The 17,825-nt window shown below is 40.9% G+C and overlaps 2 protein-coding genes across 5 annotated transcripts in view; one reads left to right on the top strand and one right to left on the bottom strand.

Annotated features, from left to right (window-relative positions):
• Positions 1-10: 10 nt before the first annotated feature.
• Positions 11-10,192, bottom strand: get4 (guided entry of tail-anchored proteins factor 4). 2 transcript variants are annotated; one of them, XM_061755954.1, is made up of 9 exons: positions 9,956-10,192; positions 9,100-9,178; positions 6,885-6,966; positions 6,653-6,802; positions 6,404-6,542; positions 6,167-6,307; positions 6,007-6,082; positions 3,422-3,494; positions 11-3,348 (listed from the first exon to the last, which is right to left on the bottom strand). In XM_061755954.1, exons 1-9 carry the CDS (start codon positions 10,093-10,095, stop codon positions 3,257-3,259), a joined length of 972 nt encoding a protein of 323 aa, XP_061611938.1. In that variant the 5' UTR covers positions 10,096-10,192; the 3' UTR covers positions 11-3,256. The 2 variants fall into 2 exon arrangements, with proteins under 2 accessions (XP_061611938.1, XP_061611939.1); XM_061755955.1 differs by lacking the exon at positions 9,956-10,192 and adding an exon at positions 9,562-9,714.
• A 3,251-nt stretch (positions 10,193-13,443) lies between these two features.
• mrtfab (myocardin related transcription factor Ab) overlaps positions 13,444-17,825 on the top strand; it is a 41,106-nt gene continuing 36,724 nt past the window's right edge. For 2 of the 3 annotated variants that reach the window (XM_061755934.1, XM_061755933.1), the window contains exons 1-2: positions 13,444-13,634; positions 16,303-16,364. The gene's annotated coding sequence lies outside the window, so the exon portion shown is untranslated. The remainder of the gene's footprint in view (positions 13,635-16,302; positions 16,365-17,825) is intronic. The other variant, XM_061755936.1, reaches the window with a different exon arrangement.

Raw genomic sequence — 17,825 nt, 5'->3', positions numbered from 1 at the left:
TCAGTCTCAATCCTCTCAACGGTAGTTTATTGACTTAGTGTATCACGGAAAGGCAAGCGCCACCCTTTTGTTTTAAAACTAAAAAAAAAATCCAACAGCAGTGACTCTTGATGTCAGGTTTGCAGAAAAACACACGTTCACATGTTTCAAACTCAAGAAAACAGTGAGGACAATTGTCTTTATGACAAGATGGTAGCTGTGTAACAAGTTAACAACAACTCATGTCTCTGGAAATGTTGTCCTTTTAGTCGTTTTAACTATTTTGACTCTGCTTTACAACAGTGAACGACTGTAGAAAAATATGGTACACTGCTTTTTCCTCCCACCTCAAACAATACTGTTAAATAGCAAGTCATTACTGTTTCAGGATAAGCGGTGGATGGATGGATAGTTTGGAGCAACTCCATAGATTTGGTAGCCCTAGCTGAACTTTTGAATCGTTTTAAACTGCACTACAATGTATAAAATGAGTGTACAAGTGCCCACTTAAAATAAGGAAATTCATATTTAATCACATTTATCCAATCATATTTGTGTGGAAATGATAATGGAAAGTTAACTAAATTAATAAATAATTTAATTTAGTCAGTTACTTTAAGGCCTGTTTAGAGCCAATGTGTTACAAGCCAAAGCCAAAACCGCTAAACTTGAAAGCCAATAAAGATCCATCCATTCTTTTTCTATAGGGTGACCTGAAGCCTATCCCAGCTGACTTACAACCATTCACATTCTCATTCACATCTATGGACAATTTAGAGTCTTCAATTAACCTGGCCTGCATGTTTTTTGGAATGTGGGAGGAAGCTGGAGTACCCATCCATTCCATACCGCTTATTCTTACTAGTGTTGCGGAACTTAACCCAGCTATCTTTGGGAGAGAGGCGGGGTGCACCCTGGCCAGCCAATCGCAGGGCACATGTAAACAAACAACCATTCACATTCAAATTCACATCTACGGGCAATTTAGAGTCTTCAAATAACTTACCATGCGTGGGAGGAAACAGGAGTACCCAGAGAAAATGCACGCAGGCACGGGGAGAACATGCAAACTCCACACAGGCGAGGCCAGATTTGAACCCGGGTCCTCAGAAGGCAGATGTTATAACCAGTCGGCCGACCGCCTGAGTACCCGAAGTGGAGATTCGAACCCAGAACTTTAGAACTGTGAGACAGACCACTAGGTGACTGTGCTGCCCAGCTAATGAAAATTATGCCTGAAATGATGCTGAACTGGTGATCCATCTCCGAGAGGAAGAGTGATGTGAAAAAGTGTTTGCTTCCTGTTTTTTTTTTTGGGGAGTGTTTGTCACACTTAAATCAAACATTTAAATATTTGTCAAACACAACACAAGTAAACACAAAATGCCATTTTTAAATGTTTTTTATTATTAAGGGAGAAAAGAAAATCCAAACTTACTTGGCCCTGTGTGAAAATGTGATGGTCCCCTAAACCTAATAACTGCTTGGGCCACCCTCAGCAGTAACAACTGCAATCAAACGTTTGCAATAACTTGCAATGAATCTCTTACAGCGCTGTGGGGGAATTATGGCCCATCCATCTTTGCAGAATTGTTGTAATTCAGCCACATTGGAGGATTTTCAAGCATGAACCACCTTTTTAAGGTCATGCCACAGCATGTCAATAGGAGTCAGGTCTGGACTTTGACTTGGGCACTCCACAGTCATTTACTTTTGAAATCAGAAGCCAGTAAAAACAGTTTGTTCAACTACAGTATCAATCGATTTTATTTTAAAGGGGGGTTGGTAACAAAAAATGCTTGCAATATCTCAATATTTTTAAAAGTGAAGCCAATTTGGAATTTTGGTATTTTTAAGAAACAAAGTCGATCCAGACTCTCGCGGGCCACATAAAATGACGTGGCGGGCCGGATGTGGCCCCCGGGCCACCAGTTTGACATCTGTGGTCTAGGGGATCATCAAGATGTCTTCTGGCAAAATTGAGACAAGCCTTAATGTTGCTTTTGCTCAGCAATGGTTTTCGTCTTGGACCATTTTTGCCTTTCTTATGGTGGAGTCATGCATCCTGACCTTAACTGAGGCCTGCAGTTCTTTGGATGTTGTTAGTGGGGTCTTTTGAGACCTCTTGGATAAGTCGTCTCTGCGCTCATGGGGTAATTTTGGCCGGCCGGCCACTCCTGGAAAGGCTCATCGCTGTTATGTTTTCACCATTTGTGGAAAATGTCTCTCACTGTGGTTTGCTGGAGTCCCAAAGCTTTAGAAATGGCTTTATAATCTTTTCCACAGATAGACCTCAATTATGTTCTCTCATTTATTCCTATAGATCTCTGCATGATGTCTAGCTTTTAAGGTCAGGCAGGTCCTATTTAAGTGATTTCTTTAATTGAGAACAAGGTGTGGCAGTATCAGGCCTGGGTGTGGCTAAAGAAATTGAATTCAAGTATGATAAACAACAGTTCTGTTTTAACGGGGGGCCAATGACTTTTTCACACAGGGCCATGTAGGTTTTGATTTTTTTTCTCCCTTAATAATAAAAACCATTATAAAACTGCATTTGGTGTTTACTTGTGTTGTCTATGAGAAATATTTAAATCTGTTTGATGATGGAGTACCTTTAAGTGTGACAAACATGCAAAAAAATAAGTAACTGAATTGTTTGACATAAATAGTGAAGGGAAAAAAATCTCTGAATCTCATTTCACCCAACTTCTCTTCTTTTTTATTTCCCTACAAACGCCCAAGCAAAGTGCAGTCTCATTGCCTCATATACGTTTACCACCACACTTAAGTCCGCATGGAGATGGAAACCAGCAGCCCAGCAACAATGGATATTGGAGGCGCAAGATGATTACATTTTGTCTTCCACTGATGGACAAAATGTCAAATGAGAAACTGACTCAACTACAACAGGCAAATTTAAATTATTACTAAGACATTTGAATTAAGGGTGAGGAAAAAATGTGCAGACAAATGCTGACAACAGGAATACATTGGCACCGCATGGTAAGAAAACAACACTGTAAAGAAGGGAACTTTGTGTCTATAATGCAGTCAATGAGTGTCAAAACCAAGACTCAAAACAGAGTCAAACACAAGAGTTATGATTAAATAAAATATTTGGATGCAGTCCAGTGTGATCTAGGACTGGATGAGGGAAATTATTGAGGAGGAGGAAGTATGAAAACTGCCGCCTCACCTCATCCACCAATAGTGGAAGTGGTGTGGACTTCCCTATTGTGTGTGTTCTCTTTTGCTCTTCGCCTCCTAAACCGGTGGCTCAATCCAGCTCGATGGGGCTGCTGTCCTCCTGGACCTCCTCGACACTGTCATCCTCCTCGCCTGCTCCCATCAGGCTGTTCAGCAAGTTTCCTGCCAAAACCGCCAATTTCGTGAGGACATTTTGCAAAGACAAAGGTCAGTCGCACAGTCTTAGCTTACTCACCTAGGAGGCCACCGTATGACGGAGATTGTTTGGGTGGAATGCCAAAGAAAAGCTGTCCTATTCTGTCGAGGTACTGCAGATGCCCAGAGATTAGACAATATTTTAACAATGTTGTAAACATGAATGGGGTATTGCGCGGTAAATTCATATCAACAACTGCCCTGAATTTGAGCATTTTCCCTAGCGAAGGCCCAATAATCACATCTGTCAAAGATGTTCCGAATTATTCTGCGGTGTGAGGTATGTTGTGTTCCCCCCCCCCCCCCCCCCCCCTCCTCCTCTTATCTGCTTGTCATAAATGTTAAGCCTGTTCAATATTTCCGATTGCAAATCTTCGTGTGCAGATAGCCTAGCATCTTTTATTTAGTTTTCATGGTATTTTGCAGCAGTCTGGAGTCCCTGTGTTACCATGCTACATTCCCCTCCAAAAGTATTGAAACGGCAAGGTCAATTCCTTTGTTTGTGTTGTACACTGAAGACATTTGGGTTTCAGATCAAAAGATGAATATGAGAGAAAAGTTCTGAATTCTAGCTTTTATTTCATGGTATTTACATCGAGATGTGTTAAAAAAAAACTCAGGACAGAGCACCTTTTTGTTTGAAGCCACCCACTTTTTAAGTGAGCAAAAGTATTGGAAAAGACATGATTACATTAACTTAAAGTGAATAACATTTAATATTTGATGTCATAACCCCTACTTACAATAACTGCATCAAGCCCGTGATCCATTGACTTCACCAGACTGTTGCATTCTTCATTTGAAATGCTTTTCCAGGCCTTTACTGCAGCTTCTTTTAGTTCTGGTTTGTTTCTGGGGGTTTCTGAAAATTATGTAATTAGGTAAAATGCATGCTCGACTGACCTGGTGTCAAACTCAAGGCCCGGGGGCCACATCCAGCCCGCCACATCAATTTATGTGGCTCGCGAGGGGCAAATCAAGTGCGTCGACTTCATGTTTCTTGCTAAAATAACAACATTGCAAATGGTCTTCCCTTTTATATAACGTTGATTGCAAACATTTTTGTTACCAATCCCCATTTCAAAATAAACAGAATTAACAACTTTTTACTGGCTTCTGGTTTCAAATATAGTTATTCAGCGATTTTTTTGTGTGTATATGTAATAACGTGAGGCAATTGTGCATTTACTGTATATGTGTTCGCGCTCATGACGGGCCTCCGATGGAAACCATAACTACGATGTGGCCCGCAGCAAAAATGAGTTTGACACTCCTGTTCTACTGGGTTAAGGTCCGGTGATTGACTTGGCCAGTTTAAGACCTTCCACTTTTTCCCCCTCCTTTCTTGTGTTGGCAGTGTGTTTTGAGCAGTCATCCGCCATTTTGAGTAACAAGCGAAGTAACTCGTTACTTTTCCCGGGAAAGTAATTAGACTTCAGTTAGTTCTTCAATTGAACAATAGTTACTTTTGCATCATCAATGTCTCTCACCAAACAGTAATTTGTAGCTAGTGATTCAAACAAAGAGCAGTTCAAGTGTGCATTAGCATTTGACAGAGACCGCCCTTCTTTACAACGAATAGAAGAAAGCGATTGGGAAGAGATTGTTGATTTTACAAATGCACAGTGACGGTGCAGTACCATAAAAGTGCAAAGAAATGCACAATTTCACTGTTGCCACACTATTTTTGTTATTTTCCTAAGTAAAAGTGTATTTGATTGTTGTTACTTTTTATTTAAACATTAAGAATACAGTTTTACTGGCATGTTAAACAAGCAATACATTGTGGGTTAATTATTCTTTCCGAGTGCGCGATCATCAATCGGTCATGGAGGGTAAGGACTGACTCACCGAAGGACTTAGAATACTTAGAATGCTTAAATAATATTTTCAATGAAAAGTGAGAACTCTCAACTTCGTCTGTGAGCTGGTTGAACGCGCTGCACAGCTGACGTCACGTAGTAAGAAAAAAGGTTTTCTCGCTCTTCGCATCAAGATTACTGTGGTGGGAGCAATGGTGTGTGTCACTCACTTTCAAAAGCATTTCAAATGAAGAACGCAACAGTCTGGTGAAGTCAAAGGGTCGCAGGGTTGATGCAGTAATTGCAAGTGTTATCCCACCAAATATTAAATGTTATTCATTTTAAGTTTATGTAATCATGTCGGTTCCAATACTTTTGCTCAAACAAAAGGTGCTCTGTCCTGAGTTGTTTAACACATCTCGATGTAAATGCCATGAAATAAAAGCTGGAATTCTGAACTTTTGTCTCATATTTATCTTTTGATCTGAAACCCAAATGTCTTCAGTATACAACAAAAACAAAGGAATTGACCCTGCCATTCCAATACTTTGGAGGGGACTGTACATCTCAAAAGTCAGTCTAGATAGTATGACAGAGTTCTGGGTTGGGGGAGGAGACATACAATTGTCCTTGTGTGTGGTGTGCTGTGTTGGTCATCTTGAGTACACCACACACGATAAGAGCAGTAAGAAGCCCTTTTTTTTTCCCCCCCGTCATGTGTTAAAATCAGTTAAGATGTTTGTTATTACTAATGGCTCAAATGTCTCCCTAAGGTAAGGAAGGCAAGGAGTTAAATAAACGAGAAGGATGTGGAAGCACTCACCTCATTGTACATGGGGTCCCTCTTCAAGGAAGGTTGATATTGCTCACATAACACTGTGAAAACTGTTAATTTACCCCTGAAAAGACAGAAACATGATGAGATGCAGACTTTTCGATACAGCCGTTATAAGACAAGAGGTTGTTTTAATGTGTTTACTCACCCATCCACTGCCAGCAGCAGAAACCAGATAAAGTTAAGGAGGGGCTGAACAAATGGAGGACCCCTCTCTATGGACGGGTGTTTCTCTGTGTACGTGCTGAACACCACAGAAGCGCTGTTTTTGTTCTTTAGGCAGAGGAACCTGTCAGATCGGAAGGTTGGTAAACAATGTCTGCTTGTATACACTTTTTCTTCCACTTTATATATTTCTTCAACCATATTGTCGAAGTGCACTCACTGTAGGACTGCCTGGGCCACAAACATGTCAACCTCGCTGCGGTAACCTCGGGAGGACGAATACTCCACCAGCATCTGTGCACAGCCCTCCCCGTCGGACGAATGTAGGAAGTGGTAACGAGATTCGCTGTAGTTTTGCTCTAGAAAGTATTTATATGATTTCAGTTGCTATTCTTGGACTGGTTGTGGTTGTTGTTTTTTTTTCATACAATCAACAATTTAACTTTTTACTTCATTACATCTGAAGTACCTTTCCACAAGGTGACAGCCAGCAGCTGGTGTAGCTTCGGGTTCCCCAACTTGCCAGAGCCTCCCGTGGACCATTTCAAGGCTCTAGACACGAACGCTACTCTTTCCGGAGAGTTCTGATCCATGTGACTGAACAGCTTGGCCAGGCTTTCTGCTCGACAAACGCGCAAGCATCATCGACGACCGAACATACGATAGAATGTCTCCATTTGAAGCTCCTTGGGATCACTCACCTAATATATCCTCTTCCACTTTGCGGTCTGACTTCTCCAGCACCTCAAGCACCAGCATGGACAGATCTGCGGCACTGTTTTGCTACAGAGTGAAGCATAGCGGACTGAAATTACCACATTTCCTCATACAGTCTCCAGGGCCTTCTTACTCAACTGCAGAAAGTACAAAGCGTCTATTAGGGTACCGTCCGTATTTCTACAAATGTTTTAAAAATAACTTTCCTCAACTGCAGACAGTAACTGGCATATGTTAGGGGTAAGAGGTTTATTACAGTAGAATGGAAGCCTGTATTTGTACAAATACATTTTTAAAGAACATATTAGGGCTGTCACTACCAAATATTTTTAGAATGAATTTTTCCATCAAAAAATTTTTGAATTTTGCATGAAGGTTTATTGCAAAATAATTTTTGCCCCAATTACTGTTTATTAATAGATGATTTTTCTTCATTTGGTACTGTCTAATGATGTAACAACAATTAAGCAATATCAGAAAGGAGGGAATGTTGTACTCGCTAACATTTTTTAAACTGAGAGCCACTTCTTGGGTACTGATTAATACTAAGTGCTACTAGTTTGATATACACGTCTGAGGCTGCTTCATGTCAACTACATGACAATTACAGGTTATTCATACTATGGCTGCAAATAACGATTATTTTCGTGATAAATTAAACTGACTACTATTTTTACCATAAATTGATTATGGTTCAGTTACTGGTTTGTTCCATAACGTCAGAAAATAGGGGAAAATGTTGATAATTGTTTTCCAAAGTAAAAACAGATGTTTGAAAATGTCTTATTTTGATTCAACATAAAAATAATCAGTCTGCTTTCACGAAGGACTACTTAAATCAGAGTATTTACTGGTGGAGGCTGAAATCAAAGGATTTGGACAATTTTAAGATAAACAATGGCTCTAAATGCTTAATTTGATGATCAAAATAGTTGATTAATTTCATGATCGATTGGGTGTCCATTAATCAATTCCTTTTGACAGCTCTAGAACATATTTCCTAATTTCGTTTACGCGTAAAGGCGTTTATTTACGCTATCAGAGTACCGGGCGACTATTGAGGTAAGGTATTGAGGCATTTTCCACAAATATGTTTTGTTAATTCAAACAAAATGAATCACACATTAAGTATTATTAATTCACATCTTCTGTTTAAGCGCTGATAAGGAAACATTGCGGTATCACTGAGTGTGTGTGTGTGTGTGTGTGTGTGTGTGTGTGTGTACACAACAAATATATATTGTATACAACCTCTATCACTTGCTGAAGGGTAGTATATTTCTTGGTACTTGTTTAATGAACTTTCGGTTTACCTTCCGCTACCTTTTCCTTCTCCTGACTTCAGCAAAGCCTGTTCGCTTTTTAGCCCATCACTGAGTCATACCGCAATATTTCCTTATCAGAGCAACAGAAGATGTGACATTTATCTGCTTGATGACCAGATGTCTGACAACATCAGCACCAATGCTTGGTGTGACGTGTGAAATGCAGCACTCCTGCCTCTGTTGATACTACCTCCAAAGGCGAACAATTGCTGGGACAGCATTTTTACAGATGCCATGTCTGTTCTGGAGGCAGTGTGTGTTATGGTAAAGACGTCACATGGCGGTCAGTCATAGTAAAGGTCATGTCTAGGGCGAGACATAATCATAAGCGATAATTCATTGTTTACTATTTGGTTGATTGTGGGGAATTGTTGTGGCTTAATCATGTATTTAAAACAAAAATTACCCCAAAAAAATGTATACTGTAGTTTGTGGACTAAAGAAGAACAAAATAAGATCAGCGTTGTCGTACTAGAGCGGCTCCAACTACGGGATGATTCTGATTCTGATCTATGGAAAGCTGAGCTACAGCCTGAGTGATCTTGTGAAGAATGCACTCATTTTGTACGGAGATAGGCAGACCACAAAACGGTGGTCAATGAGGGCATATTGTCCTCTGTAAAACCATCCTTATTGGATGATGCACTCAGAGAATGAATGAGCCGAGACCACTATTTCAGTTCCCGGGGCAATTACACGACAATTGCTATAATGACTTATCGTTCAATAAATAAAATTAACACAATAGTTTTTCCAGATTCGATGAATAGTCATTGTTGTCGTGACTCGGCAGCTCACATAGTGAGCTGAGGGAGAGTTGGACGGTTGTGTCATTAGCCGCTAGTTTCTCTGGTAGAATTTCAAAAGCACTTACCTGGTTATAGCTGAAGAAGAGTAGGGCGCCATTGTACATCAGCTCCCTGGCTTCGCTGTGTTTTGCCTGTGACATGTACCTGTTGATAAGCAGCAGAGTCACTATTACAAATATGTAGGGGATGAACAGTTTGTATAAGAAGCTCAAGATTAGCCCCTGCTGGTGTTCTCCTTGTGGCCCTCAAGAAAGGTTGACAATCATGCAATTTGTCAAGACCAAAATGTCTTTTGTCTAACATTAAGATGTGATTGGATTTCATGAAACCAAATGAGAATAAAATTGGGAGAACTGATCAATAATTGGGGCGGTGGCTGAGCTTCTCTCTCTCTCTCATGATGTGTGTGTGTGTGTGTGTGTATATATATATATATATATATATATATTTATATTTATTACACACGCGCGCACAGTTTAAATGTAAAGAGGTAGAGCATGTCAAGGTAGCACAGTCCAAACGGCTACCTGGCTAGCTAACAGCACATCTGGGGAGCAACCGCAAACTGCTTAAACGCTATTAATCTCAACATATAGTCTTTTTAAACGCATAACACATCATCGTATAACGACATAGCTGTCTTGTGGAGTAAGCCCAAACTGAGCTTTTGTTAGTGCCTAAACATGTAGCAACACTGCTAGCAAGCACTTCGCTAGAAGTCCATTTTAAGACCGAAGTTAACTGGCACTTCCGTTGTCCAAACAAACGGCCGGACCAACTAGGGTGGGCGGGGCCGTGGTCAAATCCCCCCAATCACATTCGGGTATGAAAGAAGTAAGGTTGACATGCAGAGAGGTCTGGAACACTGCAGGCCTCGAGGAGTCAACAACTGTAAACCAGGACGTTCCAGTCAAATCTTACCTAAAAAATAACGTCCTATACATCTGGTGTGCTTCATAGTAATCCCCCTTTTCCACGCTGGCTCGCAGTTTGCCTTCGACCCTCTGTACGCCTCCGCGGTTTCTGCCACTGGAGCACCTCAGTGTGCCCTGCTCCGACATCGTCGTAGCTCCGCAGCGGTGCTGACTAGCTGAGCGCTGAGCCGCCCGAATGTTGACAGCTAGAAACCGGAAGAAGCGAAACGAAGCTTGACGCTCTCCACTTGCCGTAGTGACCGGCAAAAACAGGCATATTTAATGCACCAGCATGAGACACACTAATAAGTGGCCAAACATTTGCACACGTACCAGTAATGATAAGATCAAATATGATTCCTTCATTTCATACCTTTATTTTCATGCGCTAAAAGTGTTTTGGGCAAGTCCCACACACTGCTCTGCTTACTACAGCGTGTGTAATAAGTGGTTAAATGATACTAAAGTTAACAAATAATAATAATACATAGCTTTGTTGTCCACAACAAGTTACTTGATAAAAGAAGTGATTTTGCTCATGCAGCAGAGGTGTGGACTCGAGTCACATGACTTGGACTCCAGTCAGACTCGAGTCGTGAATTTGATGACTTTAGACTAGACTTGACAATATGTTACAAGAGTTGCAACTCGACTTGGACTTGAACCCATTGATTCGAAAAGACTACTTTGACCAAAGCACTGACAAACCAAAATTCCTAGCTTTTCTTTCTACGGCTATATGTGTCACTTGTTGTTATACTACAGGAAAATGTGAAAAGTGACAACATAATGCTGTGGATCTCACTGGTTATTTAGCAGATCAAGGTGTATCAAGCTTTTATTGCTATAGTTAGTTCTTATTATCTTTAGACAGTTAATGCCCTGTTGGGCACGCTCTTGTAAAGGAATTGACCAAACACTATATACAGTAGTTCCCATTCCACTTCAGAGTGTAGGCTATTTTGTGCAGAGCTATTACATAAAATTCAGATTAAAAAAAAAAAAAAAAAGCATTTAAATTAGAAATTGTATTGTAACAAAACAGATTTTAGAAAAAGCCTAGGAAGTGAACACTTTTTCAAGGCACTGTATAGGTTGCAAAGTAAAATAAAATCATGAGAAGGAGGAAAATTGTATTCTGATTAAAAGCACAATCTAATTTGGCAGGAATTGTACACTTGCCAAAGGGTTCACAACACAGTTGCATTCCTTTTTTGTATTGTTATGCCTCTCTTGTCTTTTGTTTTTGCCTTACATCTTATATTATGTTGGCATCCATGTAGATGCCAAAGAATGAATTTCATCGCACAGGGGATACATGCACATGTAGTAGGGAACTACTGTTTTATATGATAAAATCTTACAAATAATTCCTCTTTGTTCATCTCCTATGCCAGTGACGTATAGTGGCAGGCAGAACAATGAAATGCTCTTCCACTGGATGACAGAGGGTACATAGCCACCTGTTGCCATTCATAAAACATAACAGTATAATAGCTGTGTGTTCAACAAAAGTAAACAGGCCCAGATTTCACACCGAGTCAGACCATTTGTGAGTAAACTGACACAAGATCATCGTTGTTTCAGTATATTTATAGTTTTTGCAACATTTCTCTTTTGTGGTGTTCCGTGAGAAACACTAATATACAGTACTGCAGTGATCATTAGGTGTGCATCAGGAAATTATCCAATTTCCCTGTCTTACTTGGTCTGTCTATAATATGCCAGCGACGTACAATGACAGGCAGAGCAATTAAGTTATCTTCCACTAGATGGCAGTAGGTGCATAATTAAAATCTGTGTATTCCCTTTTTGTGACATTTTTTTCCTCCTGTTTAAATATTTTTTCTCATGTTAAAACCGACACACTGCAATAAATGTTGGGAAAACTACAATGGTAGCGTAATTTACCAGTGCCCCAAAATTTTGGGAGATACGAGCCGCCATCGGCCAATTATTTTGTCATGACTTCAGAGCAATGACTTGAGTTATGAGTGTTCTTCAGATTTTCCACAGTTTAAGTGAAGTGGGGGGGAAACAATGGAGCAAGCAATTAGGGGAGAATTTAGTGAAATCTCAGTTCGCTAAATCAGTTTGAAACTTTTGCTTTTTTTCAGATAAATATTGCTTGGGTTCACAAACTATACTTCCTAACATCCACACAGAATGTTCAGTTATACTTTGTCTCACACAGCATAAGTGTCATTCGCTCTGCACGTCACATGTTTTAGTCAGCTAACTTGTTTTAATCCCAGTATTGCTCCCAAGAAAGTGCAAAGTGCAACCAAACACACCAAACTAAATTGTTCTTTTTTTTTAATATGGAAAATAACAAACTATTATATTTTAAATTTATAAAAACATAGTGATATAAGTTCATTGAATAGAATGTAAAGAATTGTAAACAGTTTGTTCATCATGATTTAACCCTTCAATTCAATTCATTGTGCTGCTCCTGGTGTGCTCGCCTTGGCCACCGGGGGCAGTATAGCACAGTCATTCAGACACAAAGAATAGTTTCACAACCACTGTGACATAGTAAACTGCTGTAATATTTTTCGACAGATATCAAAGAATATATGCCTGTGAGTATCGTGATATTGTCTGGCTACATGTGATGCTTTGTGTTCAAATCCCATTGGCATATTCCATGTGTGTTAGCGTGAAGTTAGCGTGGGCATTCTTAAGGCAAAGTTGTTGGGGTTTTTTTAATAAACAAAGTATAATTGACTTTGGTTGTGTTCAGTGTGACAGTCAAGTCCAACCGGGAGTGGCATTTAGTGGCTTGAGCAATTGTTCACCATCTGCCAAATTGCTGTTTATTGTGAAGTGAGTTGCGTTCAGGCGGGACGGTGGACGACTGGTTAGATCGTCAGCCTCACAGTTCTGAGGACCCGGGTTCAATCCCCGGCCCCGCCTGTGTGGAGTTTGCATGTTCTCCCCCTGCCTGCGTGGATTTTCTCCGGGCACTCCGTTTTCCTCCCACATCCCAAAAACATGCATTCATTGGAGACTCTAAATTGCCCGTAGGCATGACTGTGAGTGCGAATGGTTGTTTGTTTCTATGTGCCCTGCGATTGGCTGGCAACCAGTTCAGGGTGTACCCCGCCTCCTGCCCGATGACAGCTGGGATAGGCTCCAGCACGCCCGCGACCCTAGTGAGGAGAAGCAGCTCAGAAAATGGATGGATGGATGGATGGGCTCAGAAAATGGATGGATGGAGTTGCGTTCACTTCCACCATAAGTTTGCGCTCAATCGGCTCATATCTCGAAAAAAAGTCATACATCGGGTGATTCGGGTAGTCGTATCTCAAGGCACCGCAGTACTGTAGTTTGCTGACCTGTAGTACATTTAGATTACACTAGATGGAAGCAAATACCTTGGTTGCGAATGTCTGCTGTCATCCACATGAGTTCAAATCGCATTACCCACGCTTACAGTTTCGGGAAAATTCAATAGAACGAATAGTACATTGTGTGAAATGTGCGTTCATGACAATATGATGTGATAAAACTCACACGAGAGTGGCTGCAAATTGACGGGGGCGACGTTTTGGAGCATCCCATCACGTCGAGGAGGGTTTTCCGGTTAAAGTTTCCTTTGTCATCAGGAAGTAGCATCGGCCGGGCTGTCTGTCTGAGCTGTAATCTTCGCAGACAAAACACACAACTGGCGAGCATGATAAGTAAGAGTACTGACATATTTGATCCAACCGCGGCCACGGCGATAGCTCGTACGTCATCTAGGAAGACCACAGCGTGATAGACGTGAGCTGCTAGCTGGTAGTTAGCGGCAACGTGTTGTGGCACGGCATGCTAATAGTGCTCCGCTAATTTAGGTTGGATTAGCAAAACTATCATGGATGCCCAACCAGTTTCGTTTCAAATGGTGGTCAAGTGCATACATGTTGAGCTGTTGTTAATTTGACGTTGTTATGATACTTGTGCGTGTGTGTGGTGTCGTCTGCTTTGTCTTCTTGGGTTAGCCGGGGTTGACTCCCACCCGGACGAGCTAACAATAGCATAGCCAGTGTGTCTGTTTTGGTCAGTGACAGCTGTACGTTTGCCGATCGCCCATGACAAGTTTGGGCAGGCCTCCTGAAAACTGGAATCTGTAGAGCGCTATTGTTGTCAAAACTTTCATACCACAGCTATGATGGTTGATTGTTGCCCCCCACCACCACCACCGAATCAGTGTATTTCAGGACCAGTGGACCACCGCTATTCGCGGGAAATCGGGACTGATCCCGACCTCGAATCACGAATTTCCGCGAATAACTGACGCTACCCTAAAAGTGATTGTTGTTGCCTATTTTAATATCTTAAACCAAATATATATCACAAACTATAATCCCAAAACACTGTAATAATGTTTCAAACAATTACAAACTTCTTCAAACATTGCTGTACCATTAATATGTCAAATGTACTTCGACAAAATCATATAGCCATACTATGTATACGTAAATGACCTAAAATGTAGTAGATTGTAGCGAGAGAGGACTAAATGGGTCCGAAGAATTTAACCTTTCCTTCTGTATGCGCCTTACTCTAAATTATCAGCTATTATAAAACGTTATTTTCAAAGTCGGCTTGTAGCAAAATTGAGCTGTAGTGTGACCGTGACATTACAATTTCAATTTGTCCCTGCCATCGACCTCTATGATCCTGGTGTCCTCATAATGGTTGTTGGTGACTTTAATCTTGCGCCTCCCTCTCATCTACAAACAGCTTCACGCAACATGTATGTGCAGCAAGAGGGAATTAAACTTTGCACCTCCTGTATGCTAATGTAAAGGACGCTCTTGTATGTTTTAATTAGCAAATAATATTTTTAATTATTTAGGATTGAATTTTTAATTATTGCCTTTTATGTGTCATGTACAGCACTTTGTTACAGTTTTGGTTGTTGTTAAAGTGCGATTTAAATTAAGTGGAGTTAACAAATACAGTACTGTAAACAACTCACAGCTAAGCACGCACATACACAATCTACAGTACATGTATGTAGTCATCAACAGTTATGATGCTGAATTACTGTATCAGTGCAGTCCGGTGTAAAACAATGAACATTTGCCTGTACAGCAAAGTGCTGGAGTAACATTGATGGTGCCGACGTTCCGTGGGCGGCCTGTGCCGGTGGGAAAGTCCGTTGCTTTGTCGGCTCTACAATGGTTAGCACTTTGGTGTTTACTGATCCGAAACCGCGGGATCCATAGAGTGACAACACAAACCGGCAGTCGTAGATAGGTTTAACGATGTTCCGCTGCGCTGCTGTCGCGGATTCGACTTGTTTTGATGTAGTGTTTAGTTCTTTTTGTTTGGAGGAGCAAGTCTGGCTGGGAGCGGAGCGAGTGAGCAACAATACTCCGCCTTAAGTGGCATTTTTATTTATTTTTTTCTTGCTCTTTTTACTGCTGACAGTAACCCTTTGTTGTCTCAATTAAAGAGACACTACAACGCAATAAATATCATACATACAGTAAAGAATATGTTGCTATGAAAACAAAAAAATATATACTTTAAGACTTTTTGGCCTTGTTAGAGAAAATTGCGAACGGGCAAGTTTTTCTGCAAATAACAGACGATAGGTTCCTAAAAAATAATAATAATTCAGTGAATAGGTGAATTTTCAAATGCCAAACTGCAAATATGCGTGGTTCCACTGTACCCCGTTAATGAAATGGGTGTTGTTAAATAACATCCTAAAAATGGCTACTTCTCAAGAAAAGGTACAAAGTGTATCGTGGTTTATTGAAACAAAATTGGATAGGCGGGCTCAGCAAAACTATAGCATTAAATGGACTGCACTTGTATAGCGCTTTATGTACACTATCACAGTGCCTAAAGCGCTTTAGAAAGACTCACATTCACACACACGCATTCATACACCAATGGGCGACTGCTGCCATGCAAGGTGCTGTCAGGCCCACTGGGAGCAAATCAGGGTTCAATGAGACTTCGACATGCAGACAGTTGAAGCCGTGATTCGAACCAGCTACTGGACGACCCGCTCTACCTACTGAACCACAGCCGCCCAAAGTATTAAGTAAAACATCTAACGTCACGACCATCAAGTCGCATGGCACAAGAAATGTATGGAGGCAGGGACAATGTTGGCTAGAGGGAAGAGTGGACGACCAAATTACACGCACACAAAAAATGACCAAACAAATAACGAACTTCAATATGTACGACTAATTTTGTTATAATTTCCACAGATTTGGGTATTCATTTGCATATGTAATATATTTGTTACATTATAAAGAAACTTTATGGACACCCAGTAAATTGGATTGAAATAATCAATATAACATAAGTAATGCTTCGTTTTTCTTTCATATTCTTCAATAGGCATATTCGAAGTGCTGACCTACTGGAATGGGAGCGCGCCCCTTTAAGATAAAGTGAATCTGGTAAGTCTGATCCCTGCTCGTGACTCATCAAGCCAGAACCACACTCCTTATCTTGAAGCTCAAAATCGAAAATATGTTGCCGCACTTGTCTTTCCTTGTCTGCTTGTTGTCAATGTTGTGACGTCTGGGATATTTGGGTGTGGGCACGTCTGACTGTAATACACAGTTCTGAGAGTCTTGTGTTGCTGTGCAGAGAAAATTGAACGATGAGTTGCAAGATTCCTGTTTTGCGCCAATCAATTCCAATGAATAAGTTACAGTAGATGTTATACTGTAGAAGTCGCCACATTATGTAAGCGTATGCATGGTTCTCATCTGGAATATTCCATCCTTTTGTCCATTTTTTTTCTATAGAGTTAGCTGAATTTGAATTCGTCTTTCTTTAACTGAAAAGCAGAGTACACCCTGGACTGGTCCCCAGCCAATCGCAGGGCACATCGAGACAAACAACCATTCACTTTCACATCTATGGACAATTTAGAGTCTTCAATTAACTTCACATGCATGCTTTCCAAAATGTGGTAGGAAGCCGGAGTACATGAGAACATGAACATACAAACCTTCACACAGGGGGGCCCAAGCTGAGATTCAAACCAGGACCTCTTCACTGTGAAGCAGACAGCACATAAAAACACACATACACACAGAAGCTTTTCGAGCCTTTAACTGTATCACGACAATACTGTCAGTGTTGCTTGGGCAGAATTGTGCAGTAACTGTGTTACCATTCAAATATGTTTGCGCTGACATTTGATTGTGAGACAGCAGAGCTGCATATTTGTTTTCAGGCGCACTGTGCAGGAATCCCCACGAGGACCACAATGCAAGAGAACACATATTTGCATAGAGGCCAAGAGAGCGATCAACTCACAACAACGCAGCGGGTCTCCATTTTATCACCACAAATTGGACATGTGCCATCCAGTCACTCAGCCTGTGTCTGTTTTTGTTTTTCAAAATGGAAGATTTGATTAAGAGGATTCACGTCGTAGGCAATCATCTCAAGGGTATCAAGTTTTCATGACAGATTCACGGCGCAATCTGACGTTCAGTTTTTGATGTTAGCCAAAAGCTTCTCTTTGCCGCGGCGCCGTTGACATTTTCAGTGACAACTCGTCAGCGCATTCTGTCACACGTCATCTTTGTGAGGTAACAGGTCATTGGACATCTGTCCTATCGCCGCTTCACTTTCTAGAAATCTGTTCCCTGTCAGTGTAGGATGAAGCCTAGACTGAGAACATTTCAATGTAACAGCTCAGGGACTATTATTATAGTTGTAAACCTAATGCAGCCAACAAGCCAATGGAGTGACGCAAACAAGTAAAAACTGTCACGGCATTCTTTCAGTTACAGTACTTTTTAAGTCAAATACAAAAAAGTAACAAAGTAGCAAGACAGAATGGATCCCGAAGCATTTCATCATGTATTGCGCTATTATTACTATGTATGTGATCAGTAATT

Source organism: Phyllopteryx taeniolatus, chromosome 19, assembly GCF_024500385.1.
Source record: "Phyllopteryx taeniolatus isolate TA_2022b chromosome 19, UOR_Ptae_1.2, whole genome shotgun sequence".
Lineage (NCBI taxonomy): Eukaryota > Metazoa > Chordata > Actinopteri > Syngnathiformes > Syngnathidae > Phyllopteryx > Phyllopteryx taeniolatus.
Note: the sequence above shows the minus strand (reverse complement) of the source record. Positions and strands in the feature narration are given on the sequence as shown.

Excerpts from the sequence above, each read along its gene's own strand:
- get4 (XM_061755954.1), bottom strand. The coding sequence starts at position 10,095 with ATGTCGGAGCAGGGCACACTGAGGTGCTCCAGTGGCAGAAACCGCGGA. Across the intron at positions 6,967-9,099 it reads TCTTCTTCAGCTATAACCAG|CAAAACAGTGCCGCAGATCT; the intron begins GTAAGTGCTTTT and ends TTCACTCTGTAG. Across the intron at positions 6,803-6,884 it reads AGTGGAAGAGGATATATTAG|AAAGCCTGGCCAAGCTGTTC; the intron begins GTGAGTGATCCC and ends TTTGTCGAGCAG.